Below are 22,973 nucleotides of genomic sequence, written 5' to 3'. Positions count from 1 at the left end.
TGGGGTTTAAGGAGAAATAGCTTTTATTAGATTACCGACATGTATCATTTTACAATATATCAATGTCCAGGAATATCTTTATATGATTTGGATAATGTTGGGATTTTTTCTAATAAAATTACTGATAATTTATTAAATTTAGTATATTAAGTCCTGATTTTTATTTACATTAAAATGAAAATCATTAATTACACTGTACTCCATATGTTGGGATTTTTTCTAATAAAATTACTGATAATTTACTAAATTTAGTATATTAAGTCCTGATTTTTATTTACATTAAAATGAAAATCATTAATTACACTGTACTCCATGTGTTTCAATGATGTTCATTTTTAACATACATTAAAGTTTTACGATGAATTTCACGCATCTTCTTTCATAATTTGTGTATATGTATATCTAAAGCATCGATAAAGGTCACCTCGGACATACCAAGCCCGTACAAGATCATTTTGGAGACAATTTGTAAATAGGATGTAAATCTAACTTAAGCCATACCTTCAAACTTAGAATTCCAATTGACGTATTTTTTTCATTGAGAAGACTTTTAAATCAGGAAATAAAATATTGGTATCTTTCAAGTAGAGTAATTCAGACCTAATAAAAATCAATGGCCATATCATCCACCTGTATTACTGAACTCAACATTAAACCGATCTTCCTTACGCTTCATCTGGGACTTGTATTGTTAATTTTAAGAATCAATTCTTTTTATAACATTTGAATAGAGATCTATAAACTGCTTAAACATCCTTTTATCATCTCATCAGAGGTCACGTGATGATTTTTTTTCATTGATCGGTTTTTCATAAAACAAAATTTAATTCCTTGTCACCGTGACGTATTGCGGTATAAGATCCGCTGTTAAAACTAAATTTACAGACGAAATCTTCATCGGGTGGAAATTTAAAACATGGATTAGAAGACCTGAAAGTGTTAAGAAGTCTTATGAAGTGCAATAAAACCTCTGCCCAAAAATGTGTTCATAAGTCTATTATTACTTATGCGCTTGACTCTCACAAATACAGGATTAATCACTTATGATTAGGTGTATTGGGGAGATTAGAAGTAAATTCTAGTTGGAGAAATATTCATATTCACGACTTTTACTTCGGAGAAGAAAATATAAGGAGAAATTAACATATGGATGTAATTTACGAACATCAGGATTGAAATTAACATTCTATTACATCGAAACTGAAAATGGATGAAAGATACAGACACATCATACAACTTCATAGGTCGTTTCTTACCAAGAACATCATATGGACGGACAATTTATTAGAGTCCCTAAGAAACGAAGGATTGGTGCCAGATTCTGTATATAGAGCAATACAGGTATTCCACTTTCGAGGGTGTCATATTTGCATAAAGAATGATGAATTTTAAAGAATGATAAAATGACCATTGACAAAAGTATGTTAGTATGAATAGAGTAATAACATATTAATTGTAATTGTCAATTGATAAAACTCTGACAATGATTTTAGCTATAATTTTATGGTATTTCATTTTGTCAGTTCTTATTTTCCAGACTTTCTTCTTCTCCGTTAACTAGATTAATTTTTTGCTTCATTTTGAAAAAAATGTCCTTTGTATTTTTTTTAATAAAAAAAAATTGCCAGGAATTTAAAGATAAGTACCCCAGCTTAGTTTCCAGCTAAGTTCCCGTATTTTAAATTTGTCTTTATATTCTGTTTTGATTGGGGATTTCTTCGATACAGATAGGGTTACAGATAAGGCTTGCTGACTTGTACATTAAGTGGGCGTTGCCTTAAATCATTCACAGATCATCCGTTTTCTGTATTTAAAGGATATTTAGTCTTGAATAGCACACATAATTTTAAAAGAAGGAGCGATTGATTGAAAACCTGAAATAATAATCTACCAGTATTATTTTGCCATAGCTGCCCAATATACAACAATGTTAGCATGCGGTAAAATCATCTAACTTTGTGCATATCGATTGAATTTGTTTAAAATTAACAATAAACATATTAACAAATTATTTTGTTACTAGAAAGGCAATCTCTTTTTCTAAAAAAAGAAATAAAACGTGGAAAAATAATATTGCATTTGTACAGTTTAGATTTTAACCATTCAATTTAGCATAATCAATATAACAACATTCAAGATAAGAGCCTATAGCTGCACCGAGTACAAGGATAATGCTCTCTTGTATTATGTCTTGTGTTGACACAAGCCCAGCATGCTTTACAACAAATGACATATACATATGATACGGGAAAATCTTCACTGTTCAAACAACCCTTTTCTCATAGGAACAAAAATATGCAAATATCGACAAAATGTTTTTAACGAACATGCGGTGATTTGATTTATAATCAACGGTGACTTCAAAGCAATTATCGAAATCTCGATTATTAATCAGCATTTTATCTGGTCTACTCTCAAACAAATGAAATCTTTTGTGTGAATATCCTCTGGCAGACAATTTTAATTGCTTGTCTGGTTTTAATTCTGAATTCATTACAAATTTGGCCTTGGCTGGAATTAATATAACAATCTTGAACAAAGGTTTGGCCTGTGCAATTCTCATAAGAGTATTAAAAATGCGTCCATTTCGGAATCAATCAGAGGAATTAAAACCAGCACTGACAACTCTGGGGTTTTCTTCAATCTCGCCTTTACTAGGCCATTACGGACAAAGTTCGCGACAAGTAGAAATTTCACCTCTTGCCACAAAAGAATCCGACATTTCTAATTATATTGAATTCTGGTCTCGAGAATGTATCTTCTAATATTTGTTAAAGGATTAAATTCTCATTTGGAGGGATAGTAATGCCTTTTTTGTGTTTGAACTTCATCGATATCGAATTGTTGCGAATTTATTTAAATCATTCATATTGGGCTTTATATAGTTGTTCATTCAGAGAAGCAATATTACCTGGCACAAAATACATATTTTATTTCTGAAGAAAACAGCAAACATAAACTCTTGCTCTCTTTTGAAAACAAAAGATAAAATGTTTATATCTTAAACAAAAGCTTTTTCCATACAAAGGCTAGTGTGTTTTCAAAACGGTAGCTATTTCTCAATGTCTTACTTGACTGAAAACTCGTATTTAAAGCTACTGAAATACAATCATACAATTTAAAGCCCACGTTGTTATTTTTTACCCAACTAAATGTATCACATTCGATCCATTTTTTAAATTCAGATTTTTTAAAACACTTCTTTGATTGAGAATTTTACCATTAAATTACAAATAGGCGATTTAATTGGAAACCTTAAGTGTCTCCTTTTCAAATGTAGTGTTCAGGTACCAATAAATATTTTGAAATTCGGTGAAACTTCTAGGATGTTAGAAGCAAGTTGGAAAAACAAGTCTTAGTCACCGATAAAATTAACATACCTATAATTCTTAAACTTAGGGAGTACATGTATCTCTCAGGTTATATAGACTTGTAAATGAAAACAAGTCGATAAACGTATTAAGACTTTTAACACCTCAAGACGACAATGAATTCATTCTTTTTAATGCCTTTTGACGGTTTGATGTCATATGTATCGTATTTGGCAAACACAGTAATTAAAAATCTGTTTATTATTCCACATATCTTTGTTGTTGTCGATTAAACGATAAAGATTACGAGTACAACAATCGGGCACACTATTCTTCATGCATTTTATACATAGGTATAAGCCCCCCTCCCTCCCCGGACACTCCAGTTTGTCTTGTAAGTTGTTAATACTGGGTAATTAAATACTTTGCTTGTGTGATGACAAATCCACTAGGAAAGCTGTAAAATTCATAAATAAGGCCTAAATTTGTCAGTCATCTTGTTTTATGAAATTCTTTTAAATCTTTCTCTCTCTCTCATATGTTGTTGACAATGTAGTAAAATAAGCCATTTTTTAAGTTACATTAATCGAAGCCAATAAATCCAAATCCTAGAAACATGAATAATCAACATTGAATGCTGTGTTGTTGAAAAAAATTGAACTACAATTATTGCATAATAGCTAATGTATTAAATGTCAATATCAAAATGAATGAATGTCAGATCTTTTGACTCTACTCTGGTTCATTGTGCTTCGTTTCAATTTGTGTTCTCTTCTCATGGACATTAGATTTATGTCTTAAATATCAATATTCAACATAACTACAATAAAATGCTTAAATGGAAATTTCGTTATTTACGAGAAAAGCAACATCACGATGCTCTCAAATCTAGGCACACCACACATTCGTGGAACTTCAGTTTCGGAAGATAAATAAGCATTTCAACCCTCCTCAAACGTACAAAGGAATTATAGATTTTTTAAGTATAAATTTATTGTGGAACGCGAATTGCGATTAAATTGCAGTTCATCGGTAGTATATTAATAGTTCATAGGTTAATGGTCTTTTGAAATCTAGTGTAAAATCCGCTCCATTGTACGGTGTGATTTGGTAACTAATCGGCCTAAACCTGGAAGAAACACTTTGAACGAAAGATTTTTATTTATTACATTGTATCTCTATCGTAATAACTGTAGTCATTAATAAGATCAATTAATCGAATTTAACAGGCCATAAAGTTAACACCACTTAACTGTTTAAAATCTTTCATCTAATTTTGTCAAAAATTTGCAGTTTTTTTTTTTTTTTTTTTTTTTTTTTTTTTTTTTTTTTTTTTTTTTTTTTTTGTAGTTACATGTACCTCTGCACCTATTGTGAATAGTCAGAGGGAACGCATTAAGGCAAGCTTTCAGTATGTGTCTCAATTGCGGCTTATTCGAAGCAAACAATGGCTTTTTCTTTCAGACAAACAAATTTTAATTTTTTCGCTTCCAATATGCTTTATCTACATATTCAACTAAATATTTTCGATGATGAATTTTTCCCAGGAAAATAAACGCCCCGAACTGAATACCTTTCATTCCTGGCGCAAAACTGGAATTCAGTTTGTCTAATGCTTTGCATCCAAACATTTACTTCGTTTCCGAAGAAGAAATTAAAGACAACAGCATTCCAGTATTGGCGAAAATTGACATGAAAAATTTCCTCTCCTCCATTTTGAATGAAAGAAAAATTTGGCTCATTTTTATAAGATACAATTCCTCTTTACCATAGCTCAAGCCGAAAATGATATTTCAAAAGCCAAAACATTGAATTTTGTTTTTCGTATCGGACATACTAATAGACAGTCAATGCATTGATATGCTACAATATATTCTTTGTCGCAGACCGATCCACAGACATTTTTTGCATCATTTCAGGAGGCCACAACTCGTGATCAGAAGGTTGGATGCGTTCTGGATATTCTTCCTATCAGAGGAGTTTCCGATTCTTACGGGAAATTCTGTGACGTCCTCCAAAAATGTGGACACAACTTTTTAGCAGACTTTCTACGAGATGAAGGTATGTGTACATAGTAGTACACAGTAGTTATTAGATGGTACGAAATAAAACTTAAAATGTATTCTGAGCACGTTTACTTCACAGCATATATCTGAGAATCGGACACATCTAATTTTTTATCAATCATGATGAGATCATTTTCATTAATTCAAACATTAAAGACAATGATATTTTATTGAAATAGGGACTTAAATACCTAACAATATTTTCTCTGAATATAAAGGAAAATTGTCCTCACACTTAAATTTGTATTTCCGGAATGAAATAATCTTTTCTCACTGAATGAAATTATATCAAGTTGAATTTTTTATGACAACAATGTTCTATGTCTATTATCTGTAGGGACTTTGGATGTTGGTAAGTTTTTCTGTCAATCCTTTGCATGCTACGTCGTTGACATGTTATTGCTTTGGGGAACGGGGAGTGCAACATACTGTTATTATAAATCCATTTTGCAGGAATCAACCTTAAAATTTATTAACTATCAGTCGAAAAATCATATCATCTTCAATTTTACAAGACAATATCATTTCGCATTTTTTTTTTTATGTATTTGTATGTGCATCTTTTTTTATAAACATACATCATAACGTAGACGAGGATGAGATAGATGAACGAGAGCTCAGTAAGTTCCCGGATGTTCGCTATCTTTTTTCCCCTCACCTAAATACGACTAAATGTGTACGATTACACTAACGTAGATTATCACTAACAATATGGTAGTGTACTAACACTTGGTGGTAGATTAGAGCATACTAATCTAGTTCAAGTAATGAACTCTTGGGAATTCTTAACTTGATGACAACGGTTTTTATCCGCTCTTAGTACAATTTATCCTTTCTTGTTGTACAAATTTTCCTCTCTATATATTCTCAGCTACATGGTATTTTCATCTCAAATGATTTCTGGCCCTTGTCTAATTATAACTGCCCTTTTGCTGAATTAAATTTTGTGAAACCTAATCATACCTTCGAACCACTAGTAATTTAAATATGACTTATATTATACAGAGTTTTTCTCAGTCAACGATTTTAAGGCACGGATTTGTAGTAATACTAAATATTAAATAAAGCCACTGATGAAACCGATTTCCTTAATTTATCATGACTAGAGCGAATTTTCCATATAATAAAAAAAAAATGTTTTAAAATAATTAATTTTAAAGTGTCAAGTAAAAATAAAAACGCAATTGTTCTTGATATAATCACTTTATTTTCTACAGCTTTAGAGCAAAAAATTGACAAAATGGTCAAGGATCGTGAAAAGAGACAAAATCAAGGTATACATAGTGTGCTCTTTTTCCCCATGAATAGCCTCCCCTAATGAGCACAAAAACCCTCTATATATACCTTGTTCTCACTGATTACCAAAATTTGAACCCGTCTATTTCGATAACTTTCGTTCTGTATTTAACAATTAATTTAAAGAGTGTTCCCTGCAGTATATTCCTTTCATTCTGTAAACTATGGCACACGGATAGAGAATACCTCCACAAACCCTTTTTCTGACTTGTCGTTTTGGTACTGATCCAAATGCAAAATTTAAAGTGATCTTTAATTTATGGGATATACACTAAACTTGCCATGAAGCTCGAATTTCCAGATATATTCAAGCAGATCTGAACATTTAAAAATATTTTAATTACTACACATTAGGAATTACTATTGTGTCCCATTTCTTGTTTCTCAACTTGATACATACTGACGGTGAGTGAACGGAAAATTGCAGATAGTGGATAAAGCACATGTCTTTCATTTTCAGCATTCAATTTTGGCAACAATGAGCTATATGGGTTTAACTGTTTCTTTAAAAATGAATTTTTAAAAAATCTTTTTTTTTTTTTTAGATGTTCTGGCAACAAAATTTGATACAAAAGAAATGTACAGAAGATTGCCTTTCCTCGATCGCTTACGAAGTCATGAGAGAGATGGAGTAGAAAAGTTCTTTGTCGATAAGGTACTGTATATGTACTAATTTCTGGTGCCTTAATTTGGTTCATCTTATGTGCGCTAATTTTTTGAATGTCTCCATTAGAAAAATAAAAATACCGAATGCTAAATTATAGTTACGCAAATATGAACCTTTTTTTTTACACTAAATTAAGTGCTTGTGCAGTTTACTATCGATTAGTGCATTTTAACAAGGAATATAGTTTTATTTCTCAAAATATCTGTTGACATAACTGATGCAGATATAGTTTTAAGGATGAAAAAGTAATATCCTCTTTTTAAAAATATAAATTGAACATAAAATTATTATCACGGACTTGTGATTCTTTATTATTGTACAATTCTATTCGTGTACTTTTTTTCTCAGCTAAGAACGGAAGCACTAAAAATGGTTTGGAAAGATGACGTTAGAGACAAAGAAAAGGCAGTAGAAGCTCGTCGTAAATTGATAGAGCAAAATGACCAGCATCGAACGGAGGCTGAAAAATGGCATACAGTATTACAAAACATGAAAGCAAAACTCGAAGATAGCAAAATGGAAATCAATGGGCTTAACGCTCAAGTGAAAAGCTTAGAAAATAATTTAAAAGAGGTATCTTCCAAGCATAAGGGTGATGTAAGCTCACAGCTTCGATTCAACCAAGCCAATGAAAATCAGTTACAAAAAGCTAAAGAAAAGCTCAATAATGCGGAAGCAACTTTGAGAAATATAAAGGGAAAGCTAAGCGACGCCCTTCAGAGTCGTCCAAAAAGGTTAACACAGAAACAGGAAGTGGAGTTACATATAGATGAATTTGCATTTCTTAGTGAAGATGTGGATAGATTGTTAGAGAAGCATGAAGAACTGAAGAATATTGGCATGAAATATTTTGACCTCTGCGAGCAACGAGATTTTTGTTTGACACATATGGGGTTTGAGACAGGTATGGGTGCCCCTTCTCTGATGGACGCTTATAGAGAATATGCAGTGAGAACAGACGAAACAATGACAGAACTGAAAGAGAAAATTCAAGAATACGATGAAATTGTAGAAAGCTCAAAGAAAAAAGCCCAAGAAGACGAAAAGAAGAAAAATGCTTTCCAGATGGGAGCAACGGTATGGCAATCTGCCATAATGAATGTCATGCGAAACCAACTACAGGATGTAAAACTTGAAAACCGAAAGAAGGATACTCGCATACAGCTTCTAGAATCTGAGGGTACAAAATCCAAAAACAGAATCACTGAATTGGAACAAGAACTGAAAAGGCTGAAAAACTCAAAATCAAGATCCTCCAGAGAATTGATCAGTGTGGAAAATCTTAATGGAGCTGTGTCGTCCGTAAGCACTGACAGGAGCGATCGTTTACAAGATTTTGAGGAAGATACCAAGAGAAGAAAGAGTAAGGAAAATATATTACCACAGATACATAAGCAGACATTCCCTCCAACACAGTACACAGTTCAGGTGAGTACCACGACGAGAAAGTCAATCGACGCCCCACGACAATTGGGAATGCCCACAAACAAATTTGCTGCTCTACCCGATGGACTTACAACAGCCCCAGTTCGTCTGGAGACCAAAAACCAGTACAACAAATATTTAGCAAAAAGTGTTCCAGGCCTTGGAGATCTGAAGGCTATGAATGCAAGAAATAAGTTTGAAAAATCACTAAATCCTACAAAAGTTAGGAATTAGAAACGGTTGACTGGAAACTGTAATGGTGGAAGTGAAGGAAAGTAAATCCATTCGATGTTCCTAATTTTCATTGTGCCAATATTCAGTATTACATGAACATATATACTTATATTCCGAAGACGGTCCACCATGAGGAGTAATAATGATATAAATTCCTCATTCCTAAAAACAACGTGCTTTGTTTTTATCTTTCGTTATTATTTACTTTCGTTCGTTCACTTCTTTTTAAAAATGAAGCACAATTTGTTAATGCCAAATATGTAAGAGTATTTGAAACGGGACTTGTAAATATTGGCATTGCTTGTGATAAATATACTGTGATATATATTTTAAGATTTATACTGTATCTACTTATTATGAGTTGAATTAAAATATTATTTAAAGTGAGATACTGTCTTATGTTATCACAGCATGCATAAACATTTTTTTTTTACTTTTACATGACAGGATAAGCTACGATCGTATTCATTTTGAAATTGAACATAATTTTTTCGTATGAAAGAGCCATTTCCTGGGAATGAAAAAGGAGAAGATAACGAACAGTAATCAATCCCATAATTCAGTAGAGAATCGTGAACAAAGGATACGGACCCCTGAAACATCCTAGGTGGGATCAACTGTATACGAGGAGGAAGCATCTCCCGTCGATTGGTCACACTTGCCGTGAGCCCTCTGAATTGATTAGGTAAATGGAGTATTCCATAGTCTGATTAAGGAAATTCAATGAGAAGTAAAGAGGATAAGAAGTTAACACAATGTATTTTTTTCTGCATTGCATTTATATCGTCAAAATGTGATCTTTAATTATGAGATAAACAAACATCGAAGTCTGAAATAGTTTTTACATTATGAGGAGAATCACTGGAAATTTAAAAAAAAAAACACTTTAATGATATATAGAGTATAGTTATTGTAACATCAGTAGACAATACACAAAATAATGAATTGCATATGTATACGTTTTAACACAAGAGAAATTGTGCATTATGATAATAAAATGAGATACAAAAAATATAAGCTAGAAAACAGTTAGGATGTTATACAGTCGTTGGACATTTTTTTTTTCACAAGAAATAGTACTTGCATACTTATTTTAAGTATTTAATACAAAGAAAATTTTGGACTCTTAAAGAAATATATATTAAAAAAAATTAACATGTTATTGTTATATAAAATAACATAACATACATTTTGTCTATTAAGATCCACATAGGGTCCTGATTGTCAATTTTCTATGATTGATGAAAAGTGAATCATGAATCATGATTAAGATTTTAAATTTTAAAGTCACTATTACAAAGTATTATGAACATTTTTGAATTCAAGCTCAGTAATTCGGAATACTGTGACTGGTACACTTTTGGGAGTTTTACAATGATTTTTTTTGTTTAAAAAATGTCTTATTAGTATCTATTCTCATATAATGTATTACATGTAGTCAACGTTACAATTATGAAGAACTGAAAATTCCACAATTCCCAGACATACATTTGATTATCACTTTGAAACATTAAGATGACGAACCAGTATATGACAGACAGAAAGACATGCATCACTGAAAGGTGAACATATGAGCATCACGGTATATGATAATAATTTTAAAAAAATGTAATCCATAATTTGACTTCAAAGCAAGACATGCTACCCTTCATATATCAGCAAACAAGTAATCCAGTCATGATTGTAGTCCATGCTTTAGTATGGATCAAGACGTTCACAAACAAAGTGCAGCGGAGTCTTGCAATCCATCCTGGAGACTCGGAATCCAACGGCCTTGGCAAGGGCCAGGCATCCACTTCGCTGTTTTGTAGAGAATCCTAGAGTAGCTTTATTTGGGTCTGTGGCATTAAACGTGTCAAATTCAATGTCCCTATTGTTGGTAGCCCATTTCCATTCACCTGGAAGGTCTGCTGCTGTTCCGGCTGTCCAAAATCCTGCAGCAGTGAACCCACCTGTGGATACGGATTCAGATCGAAATTGTAGATTATTTTGTCTTTGCTGTCTACTTGGACGGAAATTGTATGAATAAAATGGGGACGGAGTAGTGTGTTTTATAGCTTGGACCTCGGGAGCTGCAATAAAGATGTTCTAAGTTCCAGCCAGTGCACTGGAGGTCAGTAGCCTTCAAACATGCTCATTGCACTCAATAGCTAAATCTTACATGCTCGTTTATAATTTTGGCTACCCTTCGAATTATCATTATAAAAAATCGATTTATTTAAAACAGATGTGCTGCATTATATAATCTAATCTCTAAGGTACATGTAAATGAATGGAAGAATTTGAGAATTCCTAAAAGTCCTTAATAATGATTAATTGATTTGCAAAGAATTGCTTTAAAAAGAAAGTTGACATCTCCTATTTTCAGATTTGGGTGAAATAAAAAAAGAAATGACACCAAACTGAATTTTTTTGGCAAAATTCAACTACTTGTAACATATATTTCACTTATATCATCATATTGCAAATGCATTCTAGTTTAAAATCCTGAAGTGGCAATAGAATAGACAATTGGATTAAAAAGTTTCAGAATTTTTATTAGTAAAATTTCTTTTGAAAAAAGAAAATATCATTACACCTTAAAAGACTTTCTAAAATACATAATCACAAAAAAATTATAGTTTTTTATGCTTCAAAATGGTAAAAGGGGTATAAATGATTAAATCTAGACCTTGAATGAGTATCTTCTCTTGTACATGTGACAAAAAATTGGCTTTTTGATTGTTATTTTACATTATTTTTTCAATTCTGGTTTGAAAAGTTTTAATATGAAAAAAATATGAAGCAATAAAATTCCCCAAAGTTCCCTTTTTTGTCCGTTCAAGTCAATTCTTTAAATCTAAGCCAAAAAAGAATTATTATATACGAGTTCTCTTACAAAAAATACTAGATTTTGAAGTGACCCTATGTTACATTATTGTGTTGCACTCCTGACATCTGATATGTATTTTATTTAATATTGTTTTAAAAATTATAACACACAATAACCTATTCTTACTTTGTAAATCAATTTGTCGTGTTGATATTTTTCATCGTTTACAGTAATTTTTTCATATTTTGAAGACCTTAAAACATGATTATTTGCAAAGTGTAATATATATAAATTGTATTTAAAATATATGTGAAATGATGAAAACTATTCCCTGAATTGACTGTAAAATTTCTGTAATTTGTTGATAGACATAGTGTTTTGAACATCAAATAGTATCAAGCATTTTTTTTCAACTTATTTTTAGTAAAGATAGTTAAAAGCATCGGTAATTATGAAGCAGGTTTGTTGCACTCCTGACTGCAGTAAAGTTTAAAATTAAAACCATAGAACACAAAATTCATAGAGTGTTGGCAACATCAAGTGGTAATGAAATTGTGCAATACTTTTAGTCCAATACTTCATAATTAAAACAGATGAAAGTATTTAAAATCGCATTTTATCTGAAATTATGCCCTATTTTATGCCAACAAACTAGCTTAAATGTATATTTAGAACATAAAATATATTTTAAAGCATATTTTCCTTTAGAAGACAAAACAGTAACCCACCAGAAAAATTCTGCTCATCATTTTTTCTTTATATTTATTCTTAATTTATGATTTATATTTCTAACATATTTGTTGCACTCCTGACCAAAAGCATTGGGGCCTTTAAAGTAGAATTGTGAAGTGAAAATTACATAAGAACCTGTTCTGTTGTTTCAGTGAAGCTGAGGAGGAATTACTTTAATTTTATGACAATGTTTTAGTGTGTTTATTTTTAACGTTCTTTAAAAAAAATCACGAAAAATATAAAAACACATCTGAATTGATAAAATTGAAAAAGGAAGGATTTTAATAAAAAAAAAAACTGTCAATAATTTAGCATTAAATTATACAAAAAGATCATTATTAATTAATGAATACTTCTAAGCATGAATAGAAGTCTTTTTGTCACACAACTTGAATCTTTAAAAAAATATGTTGCACTCCTGACCATAGAAATATGGATCTGAAGCACAGACAGATCCTGTAATTGATAAATCTATTTGGTAAAAATGTTCTTTGTGTCTTTATTTTCCAAAATAAAAATCAGAAAATCATATAATGATAATAGTTTTTTCATGCTTGGGAGAAAAAGAAAACATCAACTGTTGCACTCCTGACATTTTTGGGTTTGCACATATACTTGACTCTCATTAATGCTGCTTGTGATTTATATAACATTTTTAAGCTTTAAAATGTATATCAGTTATTATTTTACACTTCCAAAATTCTTTTTTGTCTTAATTTTCTATCAGAAAACAATTGACAAGTGATGTTTTTTTGGCAACACTACATTTTTTTCTGTTGCACTCCTGACATGGTATAACATTTTTTTAAACATCAGCCATGACCACAACTTGATTAAACAAAAGTTATGACAGTCCACATTTAAAGCTCAATACTTTGAATATTGTCAGGAAAGTCTTTATTTTCAACATGAAGCATTATTTTTTTTTTCACAGATCTCCAAAAAATATTGAAATTTCAAAATGTCACAAAAAGGTGTTGCACTCCTGACAATTTTAGCATCATTTTTGGGCATAACTTTTTTGTTAATTGAAATATCAACGAGATATTTGGCAGGTATTTAGACACTATCTAAAGACATATGATGAGATATAGAAATCTATTTTCGTTGCCTGTATTTTTAGTGTGGGTTGATAAATATGCATTTGGTCATTTTTTTTTAATTCACCCATTTATAAATAAAAGAATTTTATAATTTCTTGCTTTATTTTGATCATTCCGCTCCTGAAAAAATTACTTGTCTTGGATTTGAAAAAAAAAAAAACTCTTTTGACAGAGATACATTTTTAATTGCACTACATGCATTACTAATTATCAAATTATGTACATATATTACCTTGTTTTATAGGCATGGCTTTGAAAATGCAATGTTTTCATTGGGTACGAAAAGGGTCAGTTTATAAAGAAATAGAAGATACAATTACCTGTGATAGTTGCTAAAATGCCTTGCAGAAATTCATACTGGGCAGTTGATCTCAGGGTTACCAGAGTGTTTTTGAATGTACTACAAAACACCTTAAAAAGAAATGTTTGTTTTTATTACATAAACAATATCATAGCCATAAGTTGCTGCTGGGGAAAAAGTATACAATTATTAATCCATTTTTTCATTTTTATAATTTTGTATATTACTTTTGACAAGGTAAGTTTCAAAAGAATTCATCAGTGACATTCTATGTATATAAGATAACATGAATAATCTACTGTCCAGCGAATATGTTGCTTTTTTCCAACCTTCATAATGGATAAATATCAAAGTAAAGTTCTACAAAAGTCAATAAAATAGAACAAGACACAACAAACCAGCGCCTCTGGCCAGGAGAATGCCTCCGAGTGAAAGCTGTAGCAGGATTCCTCATATCTCACAAATCCATTAGGGCATTTAACTGAGGAGTCTACCTGGCCCTCCTTGATATTTGGAGTAACAGTTACCTTTGGTTTGACAGTTGCTGCAGAAAAAAAGGTTTTTTGAAGGTTTTATACAATAATTTTAGAGTTCAAGTGTATTGCTTCTCTACTTTAGTTATTACTTTCTGCTGTATAAAAAATGATTAAAAAAAAAAAAAAAAAAAAAAAAAAAAAAACGCTTTCTGTCTTTTGAAACCATTTAACGTTATTTCATGCCTGTAGAATCCCTAAGTGTACCGAAGAAATAAATTTGATGACTTGGTTAAGATTGGTGAAAAAGGTGAAGATGACGAACAGTGATTGATCTTAAAAAACCTACAAACAATACAAATCTGTGAACCGGGCATAAAACATGGAACTCTAGAGATTCCAGGTGTGTTCAGGTACCTTGGAGGAGTAAGGTATTCCCTGTCGATCGGTCGCATATTAATTAGGTAATAAGGAATATTCTGTAGTTAAATTAAATAGAAAAACAAAGGTCTAAAAATTGGTATGAAGCATGTTAGTGTGTCAAAATATGACCCAACTATAGTCTAATTTGCTTACAAGGTCATTATACGAAATGCTGACTTTAAACGAGGTTATTAATGCAATCCATTTAACATCAACTTATTTTATGCCTCGGTTTAAGAATTATTCGTACTCAGAGCATGATCTTGAGTATCGAATTTGTTGGGAGACATAAACACCATGTACAGGTGATCGATTACTACATAAAAAAGAAAAGTTGACAATGGAAAAGATAAGTCATCTCATTTGTCATTCAATTTAGTTGTTAGCTGGCCCTTATCGTCGACAGTCAGTTAAACATCCAAATATGAAACAGATGTGGCAGACTCTGAGGTGTCTTTAATTCCGAGTTCACTGGGATATATATGAAAAGAAGTAACTGTTGTTAATTAATGATAAGTCGTCGATAGATCTGCCTTATGAGTTGAAGGCCAACGAAAGTGTTCTCTTCTCATGCAGAACCAGACACGGTAGCCTAGTGATAGGGCGTTCGTTATCGGGAGGTCAGGGTTCGATTCTCGATCGTCAAACCTAAGACGTAAACTCAGGTAGTGACTGATCCTCCGCCAAGCGCCCGGCACTACAAATGAAAGTCATAGGTCTTAAAATCCGAGGTTCCGTGTCACGGTGCGTTGACACGATAATGTACCTTCACTGCTCAATGGTCCTGAGTGACGAGTATAGGTCTGTATTTAATTTGAAGCCCTTCGCCGGTATATGGTAACATCTCTATATGAATGAAAAATTCTCAAATGGAACGTAAAACTACATCAATCAATCAATCTTCTCATGTAAAAGTTTTGGAATAAATCCCGCTTCACAGGAATATAAAAACAGATCAGCATTAAACATGACATGTTCTATATTTATTGAAGAAACATAATATAATCTTGACGGCAAGGTATTATGAATAAGAATAAATACATATATGTACATAAATGTATATTGTAACGAGTCCAATATTCCTTGTCACAAAAAGTCTCTTTTTATGCATACAAGTATTTATAAAGAATAACTTTATCAAGATCAATAATTGGAATGCTGATCATTTGGATAAAATTGATTCAAACGGAGAGTGAGCTTAATTTGGTAGTTACGTTTGCGATAACGCTTTATAATTGATTGGAGAAAGTATCTGATGTCAATCTCGAACTCAAAGTCTGCAAAGACAATTTGAGTTTTTCTATATTGAATATAAATTCACAAGAATTTTTGTCCTTTATGTAAAGGAATATACTATTGGCACAAAACGGCATTAATATGCTTTGTTTTAACTCTACCTTATTGCAAATACCGTTTCAACTTTAAGCAATCGTATTTGACACCAATTTTTTATTGTCTACAGAATTCTTTCCTTGTAAATACAAAATGGAACTGTTTTAATTTATTTTTATTTTTGTTTTATTTTACTCTGTTCAATTAAGCATTATTGTATTAATTAATTGTTGGTAAAATCGCCATTGTGGCACTTGCAAACAGCGGGTTTGACCGGTCAACAGAGGATGCTTTATAGATGTTTTAGAGGCCCGTGTTTGCTCCCAATTTGTATTGTTCCTATAGACTTCTGAGCTTGATTACTGGTATTTATTTTCATATTTTGCAAAGACTTTATGTTCTATACAATGTGTTACCTCTGACTGAATCGTTTCACTAATTATCCTAAGACTTGAGATTTTGATAATAGTATACTCAGTGAAGTTCTTCGTTTTAAAACTTTATTGTTAATTTTTTTTAACTATCATAAAATGATTTGCAATATTTGTCTATTTTTACCTCATATCAATATGATTGTTAAACTAAAATAATTCAAGCTTCTTTTTATCATTATACATCATTGCTTTACAATCAAAGGCGTCTGGATCTTTTGTCTAGATTTCCACTGTTGTATAGTGAGAGTTCCCCATGAAAACTGGCTTTATATTGAACCTTCCCTCCGGATGGCTATATTCATTATTGTGAGTCTTCCCCAGGAAAACTGTGTATATATTGAGCATTTCCTCTAGATGACTCATAAAGTTAGCCTTTCCCCGGAAACTGGCTATGTATTGATCATTCCCTCTGGATGGCTGTATAGTGAGCCTTTCCTCCGAAAGCTTGCTATACAGTAAGCCTTCTCCCGGGGAAGTATCACAAAATACACGTAGCCTTTCTTCCAGTTGGAAGACTCAATACTGTAGATTCCTAAATGTACGCGAGGAATAAATTATCGCGTAATTACGCGAGAAACACCGCTCGCGAAATAAAATTACTCGCTTTTATTTTTATGGTGCTTTAATGTATGTAAAATCTCTAGATAAATAAACCATTCGCGAAATATTATTCTCGCGATTTGACGCCCTTGGGTCATTTCGCGATAATAAGTACTCGCGTAAAATAAGGAATCTACAGTATATTGACCCCTTTCTCCTTTCGGGCAATGTTTCCCCCTTCTTCTATAGTTTCCGAAATAATAATTTCGGTCTATTGTTTTGAAAACATCTTGTTCTTCTGTATTTCGTTTTGGTTTTAACAAATAAGATAAAAACAGTAATCAATCTCATAAATCCAAAAGTAAAGAAAACGGATCGTGAACAAGGCAAAAACATGGACCCCTGGAAACATTATAGGTGGGATCAGGTGAGTAGGAGGAGTAACAAACACTCTTTTCCGGAAATAGCCTTATAAAAACAACTTTAATGCAACAAAAATCATAAAAATTATTTATGTTTGATATTACATGCAAAAATTATAATATTTTTTTTCTGCAGAATTCAATTTCTACAGCTGGCTGTTATCGTTCGGATTAAGGAAATTGTGTCACCTAAATTTTACTTCTCCACCTGTCAAAAACATCAGATATGACATATTTTTGATACACATGTGATGGAAATCTGCTTCTAGACATATTTTCTCGCATTCCCTTGCTGCGGTCTATGTTTAATCTCAGTTTTCATCATTAATCATTCAATTCTTTCACAGCTGAGTGAAAATGACAGAAAGAGCATAAGCCGATTTTAAGTCCACCTGTGTAAATTGCAGAAAATTCTAATAAATTACAAGTTTATATCAATTCACTTCAATGCAAATTTTTAAAGACAACTTTAATAAGAAGCAAAATGCCATATGTTAAAAGCATATCTTGAGGTTGATACCTTGAAGAGGAACGCACATCAAGACTTATATTGCCAATTAAAAGATCATACCTGCATTTGCAGACAATATTCCAAGACATGAAATCAGAACAGTTAAAACCGGTACCCCTACCATTATGAAATAGTTTGTCTGCTGTACCTCACAATAAGATGACTGCAGTGAGGTGGGGGCGTATCTGTAAGCCGCTGTTGTGTATATAATGTGAATGCTGTTTTCTGAAAGTGCCTTCGACGCAAATGTTTCGAAGAAATCTCTCATTTTCTGAAAATGCTGACCCAGAAAAACCATCAATAACTTTTGGTTTTCTTTTTACAATTTATCAGCATAAACGGTTGAGCATTTTTAACATGTAGATAAATGTATCTGAGCCATACTGAATTATTATTCGTGCCTCAATATCTTCACGAATATTTAAAAAAATCGAATGCAAAAAATTACTTTTTTCTATAAATGTATGTACTGAATATAGAACGACATGATTTATTTTCGTATATTTCTACAGACATCGTTTGAGCTCAAATCCAACTTTCTTTGTTATCTAACACTTTTTGTTTAATCATTTTTAATACATAACGTTTCATGTATTTTTAATGTATCTTCCCTTTTGTTTTGACTAGACGATAAAAAACCACACACAAAGTTCTTTTAAATGATATCTAGTCCTTTTTGTTATTCATGCTCGTTTGCTGAGTTTGTCAAACCTAATATTATTTTTGAACCAACAGTGGTTTAAACATGACATATTTACACAGTTTTTCTTGGAATTATTTACTGCATGTAATTGTAATAAGACTTAATAAATTATACGTCCGATTAATTAATCAACTGATAAGAATTACTTCCTAAATTGATTAAGACTAAAGCTAAAATTTGCTTTTATTAAAATCTTGGGATAATTTGAAACTATTTTTAATAATTCTAGATACGATTTTTACAGTATAAGAGCAAACAAATTGAAAACTGTTCAAATATCATGAAAAAAGATAAAACTAAATTTACACGCTCTTTCCCTCACACTAACCGAAAATCCACATTTTCTTGAATAATTCTTCCACGTAATTAGCTCAAAGAATTCTCCTGTATACTTTCTGTAATGGAGAAAATTATTTGCCGTTTTAAACCTTTCTCTTTATTGATAAAAATATTCGCATATTATAATAATTATGGTATGGGGATATTTTTATCACTACAGAGAACGGTTTAAAACGTCAATTGCCTGTGTCATTTGCTTATATGATGTATACAAATGACGTTCTAGTAGCTCCCTTAAACTGGAAGCTACCCGGTAGCTGCCGTGTATTACCATCTCCAGCGGAACCACCCTTAAAATGCATGTATAGGAGCGTGACAGCACATGTTAGGGAATTGAAAAAGATATTCAAATTAAGACATGTACAAGGGTTGTCCGGTAAAATCGTGGACAAAGCGTTTTTCTCGAAAAATAATGGGCACACTAAGCTGAAATTTTCAGCAAATGTTTATTCATCATATTCAAGTGCATCTTAATTTTTTGGATAAAATATAGACAAAAATAAAGATTTTATTATGCTTGAATGTGCACAGGGTACGGTCCTACGGCGCACGATCAAAAAATCAGGGTTTCATTAGCGAATACACGAGTATTATTTCGAAATAAAAGTATTAAATAGATAAGGTTAGGGAAAAAATTATCCTATTTTTAATCCACTATCTATTATTTCGTCTTTTATAAAATATCAAGGCATTTGCTTAATTTTTGGCTGTTTCCTGAGCATTTGAAATGGGAAAGTGGTAAACACAACACACGAAAAATGGCGACGTTTGTTGACGTTACTGCGCACCGGAGAGCAGTTCAGTTTGATTTAGATGTAGTAATGACGCCCTAAAAACTTAAAATGGCTACAGAAGAATAAAATATATAAAAATATCACTAAATTTTTAGGATACAAGTGAAATGGGAGTTTTCTAAGCGGAAGCTTTTGATCGGGTCCCCGGGTAGAACAAAACATAAGGACAAACAGCTACTGGCAATAGCAAAAGACGCTGTCACTGTAGACCGTAGATATAAGAGAACCTGTTTAGTTGAATGATAGTGAGAGTACTGTCCATATCTTCCTAGTAAATCTTAAGAAGGTCCCCCGTGTGTTCGAGATTGGTTCCTTGACTGTTTATGGAGGAATAAAGGGAAAATCAAGTATGTGCATCAATGAAATCCCCGAATTTAAGTGGGGCTTATCCAACTTTTATTTAGCAAAGAGGAAAAGTGACGCTGCTTTAAAGACTTTGACGTTATCATCCGTGCGCCGTAAGACGATACCATACATAACATAAAGTCTCATATTTTGTTTATTTGAGCAAATATCTATTCGAAATTTGCTATGTATATTGATTAAAAATGTACTAAAAAGTAGTGAAAGTTTTAGAACGCAGTGACGATTATTTTTCAATATAGACAACTTGTCCACGATTTTACCGGACAACCCTCGTATAATGTTATTGTAATTATTTAAAATCTGTTATAAACTTGTAAACTGACTACTGGAATTTTTACTTAACGCTACCATAGGGGAATAACACCATATCGCATGATATTTGGAAGTAAAATGACAATTCTAGTATCTTTATTATGTGATTTTACTGATTTTCAAAATGAGGATATTAAGTGTTATACATATTTGAGGGTCATTTCTTGGTTATTTTGTTTTTATAAATCGAAGGGGTCTGTATACCTTTCTGACCATCCCCCTGCTGGATCCGCCACTTGCATCAGTTAGAAGGTATTTTAAAAATGTTTCATGAATAGTGTACATTAAACTTGTTAATTTATCAAGAAAGTATGGAATCCAGATACTCAGTAGGTCCACGTATTCTACTAAGTCCCCTTGAGGAGACGCGAGAAAGTGTGACGCGATTGTGCGATGACAATGACACAATATTTCGATAGCATCATTATCATGATGTGATGGCGCAGTTATGTGAAACAATGGTGCGAAGACGCGATTATGTAATGACAATGGCGCGATGGTACATGTACATGTTCGATGACGATGAAACGTTACTCGCTTTCGCTCCATCATGCTCTTGTACTATTGACATCACGTTATCGCGTCATTGCATCATCCCCATCGAGCTATCGCAGTATTGCGTCATTGTTATCGCGTCATCGTAATCGTACAAACACGTCATCCCTTCATTGACGCTATTGTCTATGAACGATTGTGCAATAGTAAGTACTTGCCTATCAGCATATTAGAGATAGATTCATTGATTGCTTAGTAGTAGTTTCAAGGCTTTTGCAAAATTATATCACTCATATGAGACGTCACCGTATGCCAGTATAGGCTTCAAATTTAGACGTTTACTGAGCACTCCGGCTCACTGAACTGTAAGGGATCCTTGTTGTGCCAACGCCTGCCGCGACACAGAGCCTCGATATTTAACGTCTCATCCGAAAGATCAACTATCACTTAAAAGTGTAAAAGTGCCAAGCGCTTGGCATAGAAACATTTGCTACATGTGCACCTAATCTTTTTTTATCGACTAATGTTGTCGCGGCCGATGGATTTGAACCCACGATTCAATTTACTCAATCATTAAGACGCGTCAATAGGCATGATAGGAATAAGGAATATAGTTTATCTCTGGTCTAATTAGCTAGTGAGCATTTAGACCCACGGGCATATTTTTGATTATTTAGATGACAGAAGGTTGGACCACTTTGACAACATGAGATATTGTATTAATATTATCTCGAAGAACAATACTTTTACAGTATCGATACTAACTTTGTTCAGCAATGGAACAGTGAGTTTTCTTTATCGTGCTAACGCCTACCGTGACACTGGACCTCGATTTTTAAGGTCTAAATTCAAAGACTCATTGACTTGCACTTCTAATGCCGGGCGCTTGGCGAAGGAACAATCACTACCAATGTTTACGTCTTATGTTTGACGCGGCGCGGCGAACAAGAATCGAAACTGGGCCTCCCGATTATGAAGCGAACGCTCTGCCACTAGGCTAATGACCGGTCACGATAGAGTGAAGAAGCAAACTTGCATTTTTTTTCTGAAAGAAAAAATTATTTATTTGCATAATTAACAGGAGAGAAAGGTAATCTGAAAATCTGAATGTCCCGAAGAAAATTGTAATAGATGTGTATATACTGTTTAACTTTATTCGATTATATATTTATACATCTGGGAATTTGTCTTCTTTTCTACTACTATATAGATATTTTCACTTCCAAACCACAAGATTTAACTGCAGATGAGTCTTGATATGTTTGGGCGTCTACTGTCCTTTTACGGTGCTATACTCCCAGAATAAACCGTTAAATCTACCATGTCTTTGCCCAAATACTGTTCTGAGGGCCTGGAAGAAAAGTGTACACGGGAAAGAATTAACGCCATGTACCAAGTCCTCTGTTAATGTTGAGGATAAGAATGTAGAATAATACCATATTTACGAACACAATTTAAGGATTTAAAATCATCCTTAATGACACATAGACCATGACCTGTTCCAAACTTTTATCTTTTCGAGAATAAAAGCATGGAGTCGACGTGCTTTTAACATTTTAGATGATTCAACTCCTGCTATACCACAATACCCCACATCCACATTATGGACGTTGCGCCTATGGATTTTTCATTGTTTCCATACCTGATCGCTTAACTGCGTCGACACTGATTTTAAGATCTTACTAGTATCCAAAAAACACCACAAAAGACATTGTAGAAAAAAGTAACATGATATAGTTATATAATTAAGTAGGAAAAAGATATGAAAAGTCTACAGAAATGAAAGATATTTAGAACTGTAAAAAAGCTTAACAGGTTAAGGTTAAGGTGATGGTTAACCATCAGGTTATTTATATATTATTATTATTATTATTATTATTAT

General features: G+C 32.4%; 2 protein-coding genes across 2 annotated transcripts; one reads left to right on the top strand and one right to left on the bottom strand.

Annotated features, from left to right (window-relative positions):
- The first annotated feature begins 793 nt into the window (after positions 1 to 793).
- LOC133202848 (myosin-10-like) lies at positions 794 to 9,310 on the top strand. The gene is made up of 7 exons (XM_061338722.1): positions 794 to 1,341; positions 5,198 to 5,372; positions 5,715 to 5,729; positions 5,968 to 5,997; positions 6,595 to 6,651; positions 7,219 to 7,328; positions 7,689 to 9,310. The coding sequence occupies exons 1-7, from the start codon at positions 1,207 to 1,209 to the stop codon at positions 8,997 to 8,999; spliced, it is 1,833 nt and encodes a 610-aa protein (XP_061194706.1). The 5' UTR covers positions 794 to 1,206; the 3' UTR covers positions 9,000 to 9,310.
- A 659-nt stretch (positions 9,311 to 9,969) lies between these two features.
- LOC133202374 (lithostathine-like) lies at positions 9,970 to 18,247 on the bottom strand. Its single transcript, XM_061338189.1, has 4 exons — positions 18,143 to 18,247; positions 14,346 to 14,491; positions 13,967 to 14,057; positions 9,970 to 10,951 (listed from the first exon to the last, which is right to left on the bottom strand). The coding sequence occupies exons 1-4, from the start codon at positions 18,204 to 18,206 to the stop codon at positions 10,695 to 10,697; spliced, it is 558 nt and encodes a 185-aa protein (XP_061194173.1). The 5' UTR covers positions 18,207 to 18,247; the 3' UTR covers positions 9,970 to 10,694.
- Between the last annotated feature and the right edge of the window lie 4,726 nt (positions 18,248 to 22,973).

Source organism: Saccostrea echinata, unplaced genomic scaffold (genome assembly GCF_033153115.1).
Source record: "Saccostrea echinata isolate AGI-Se365-2 ecotype Australia unplaced genomic scaffold, CSIRO_AGI_Sech_v1 ptg000047l, whole genome shotgun sequence".
Taxonomy (NCBI): domain Eukaryota; kingdom Metazoa; phylum Mollusca; class Bivalvia; order Ostreida; family Ostreidae; genus Saccostrea; species Saccostrea echinata.
This window is presented reverse-complemented; position numbering and strand designations above follow the sequence as displayed.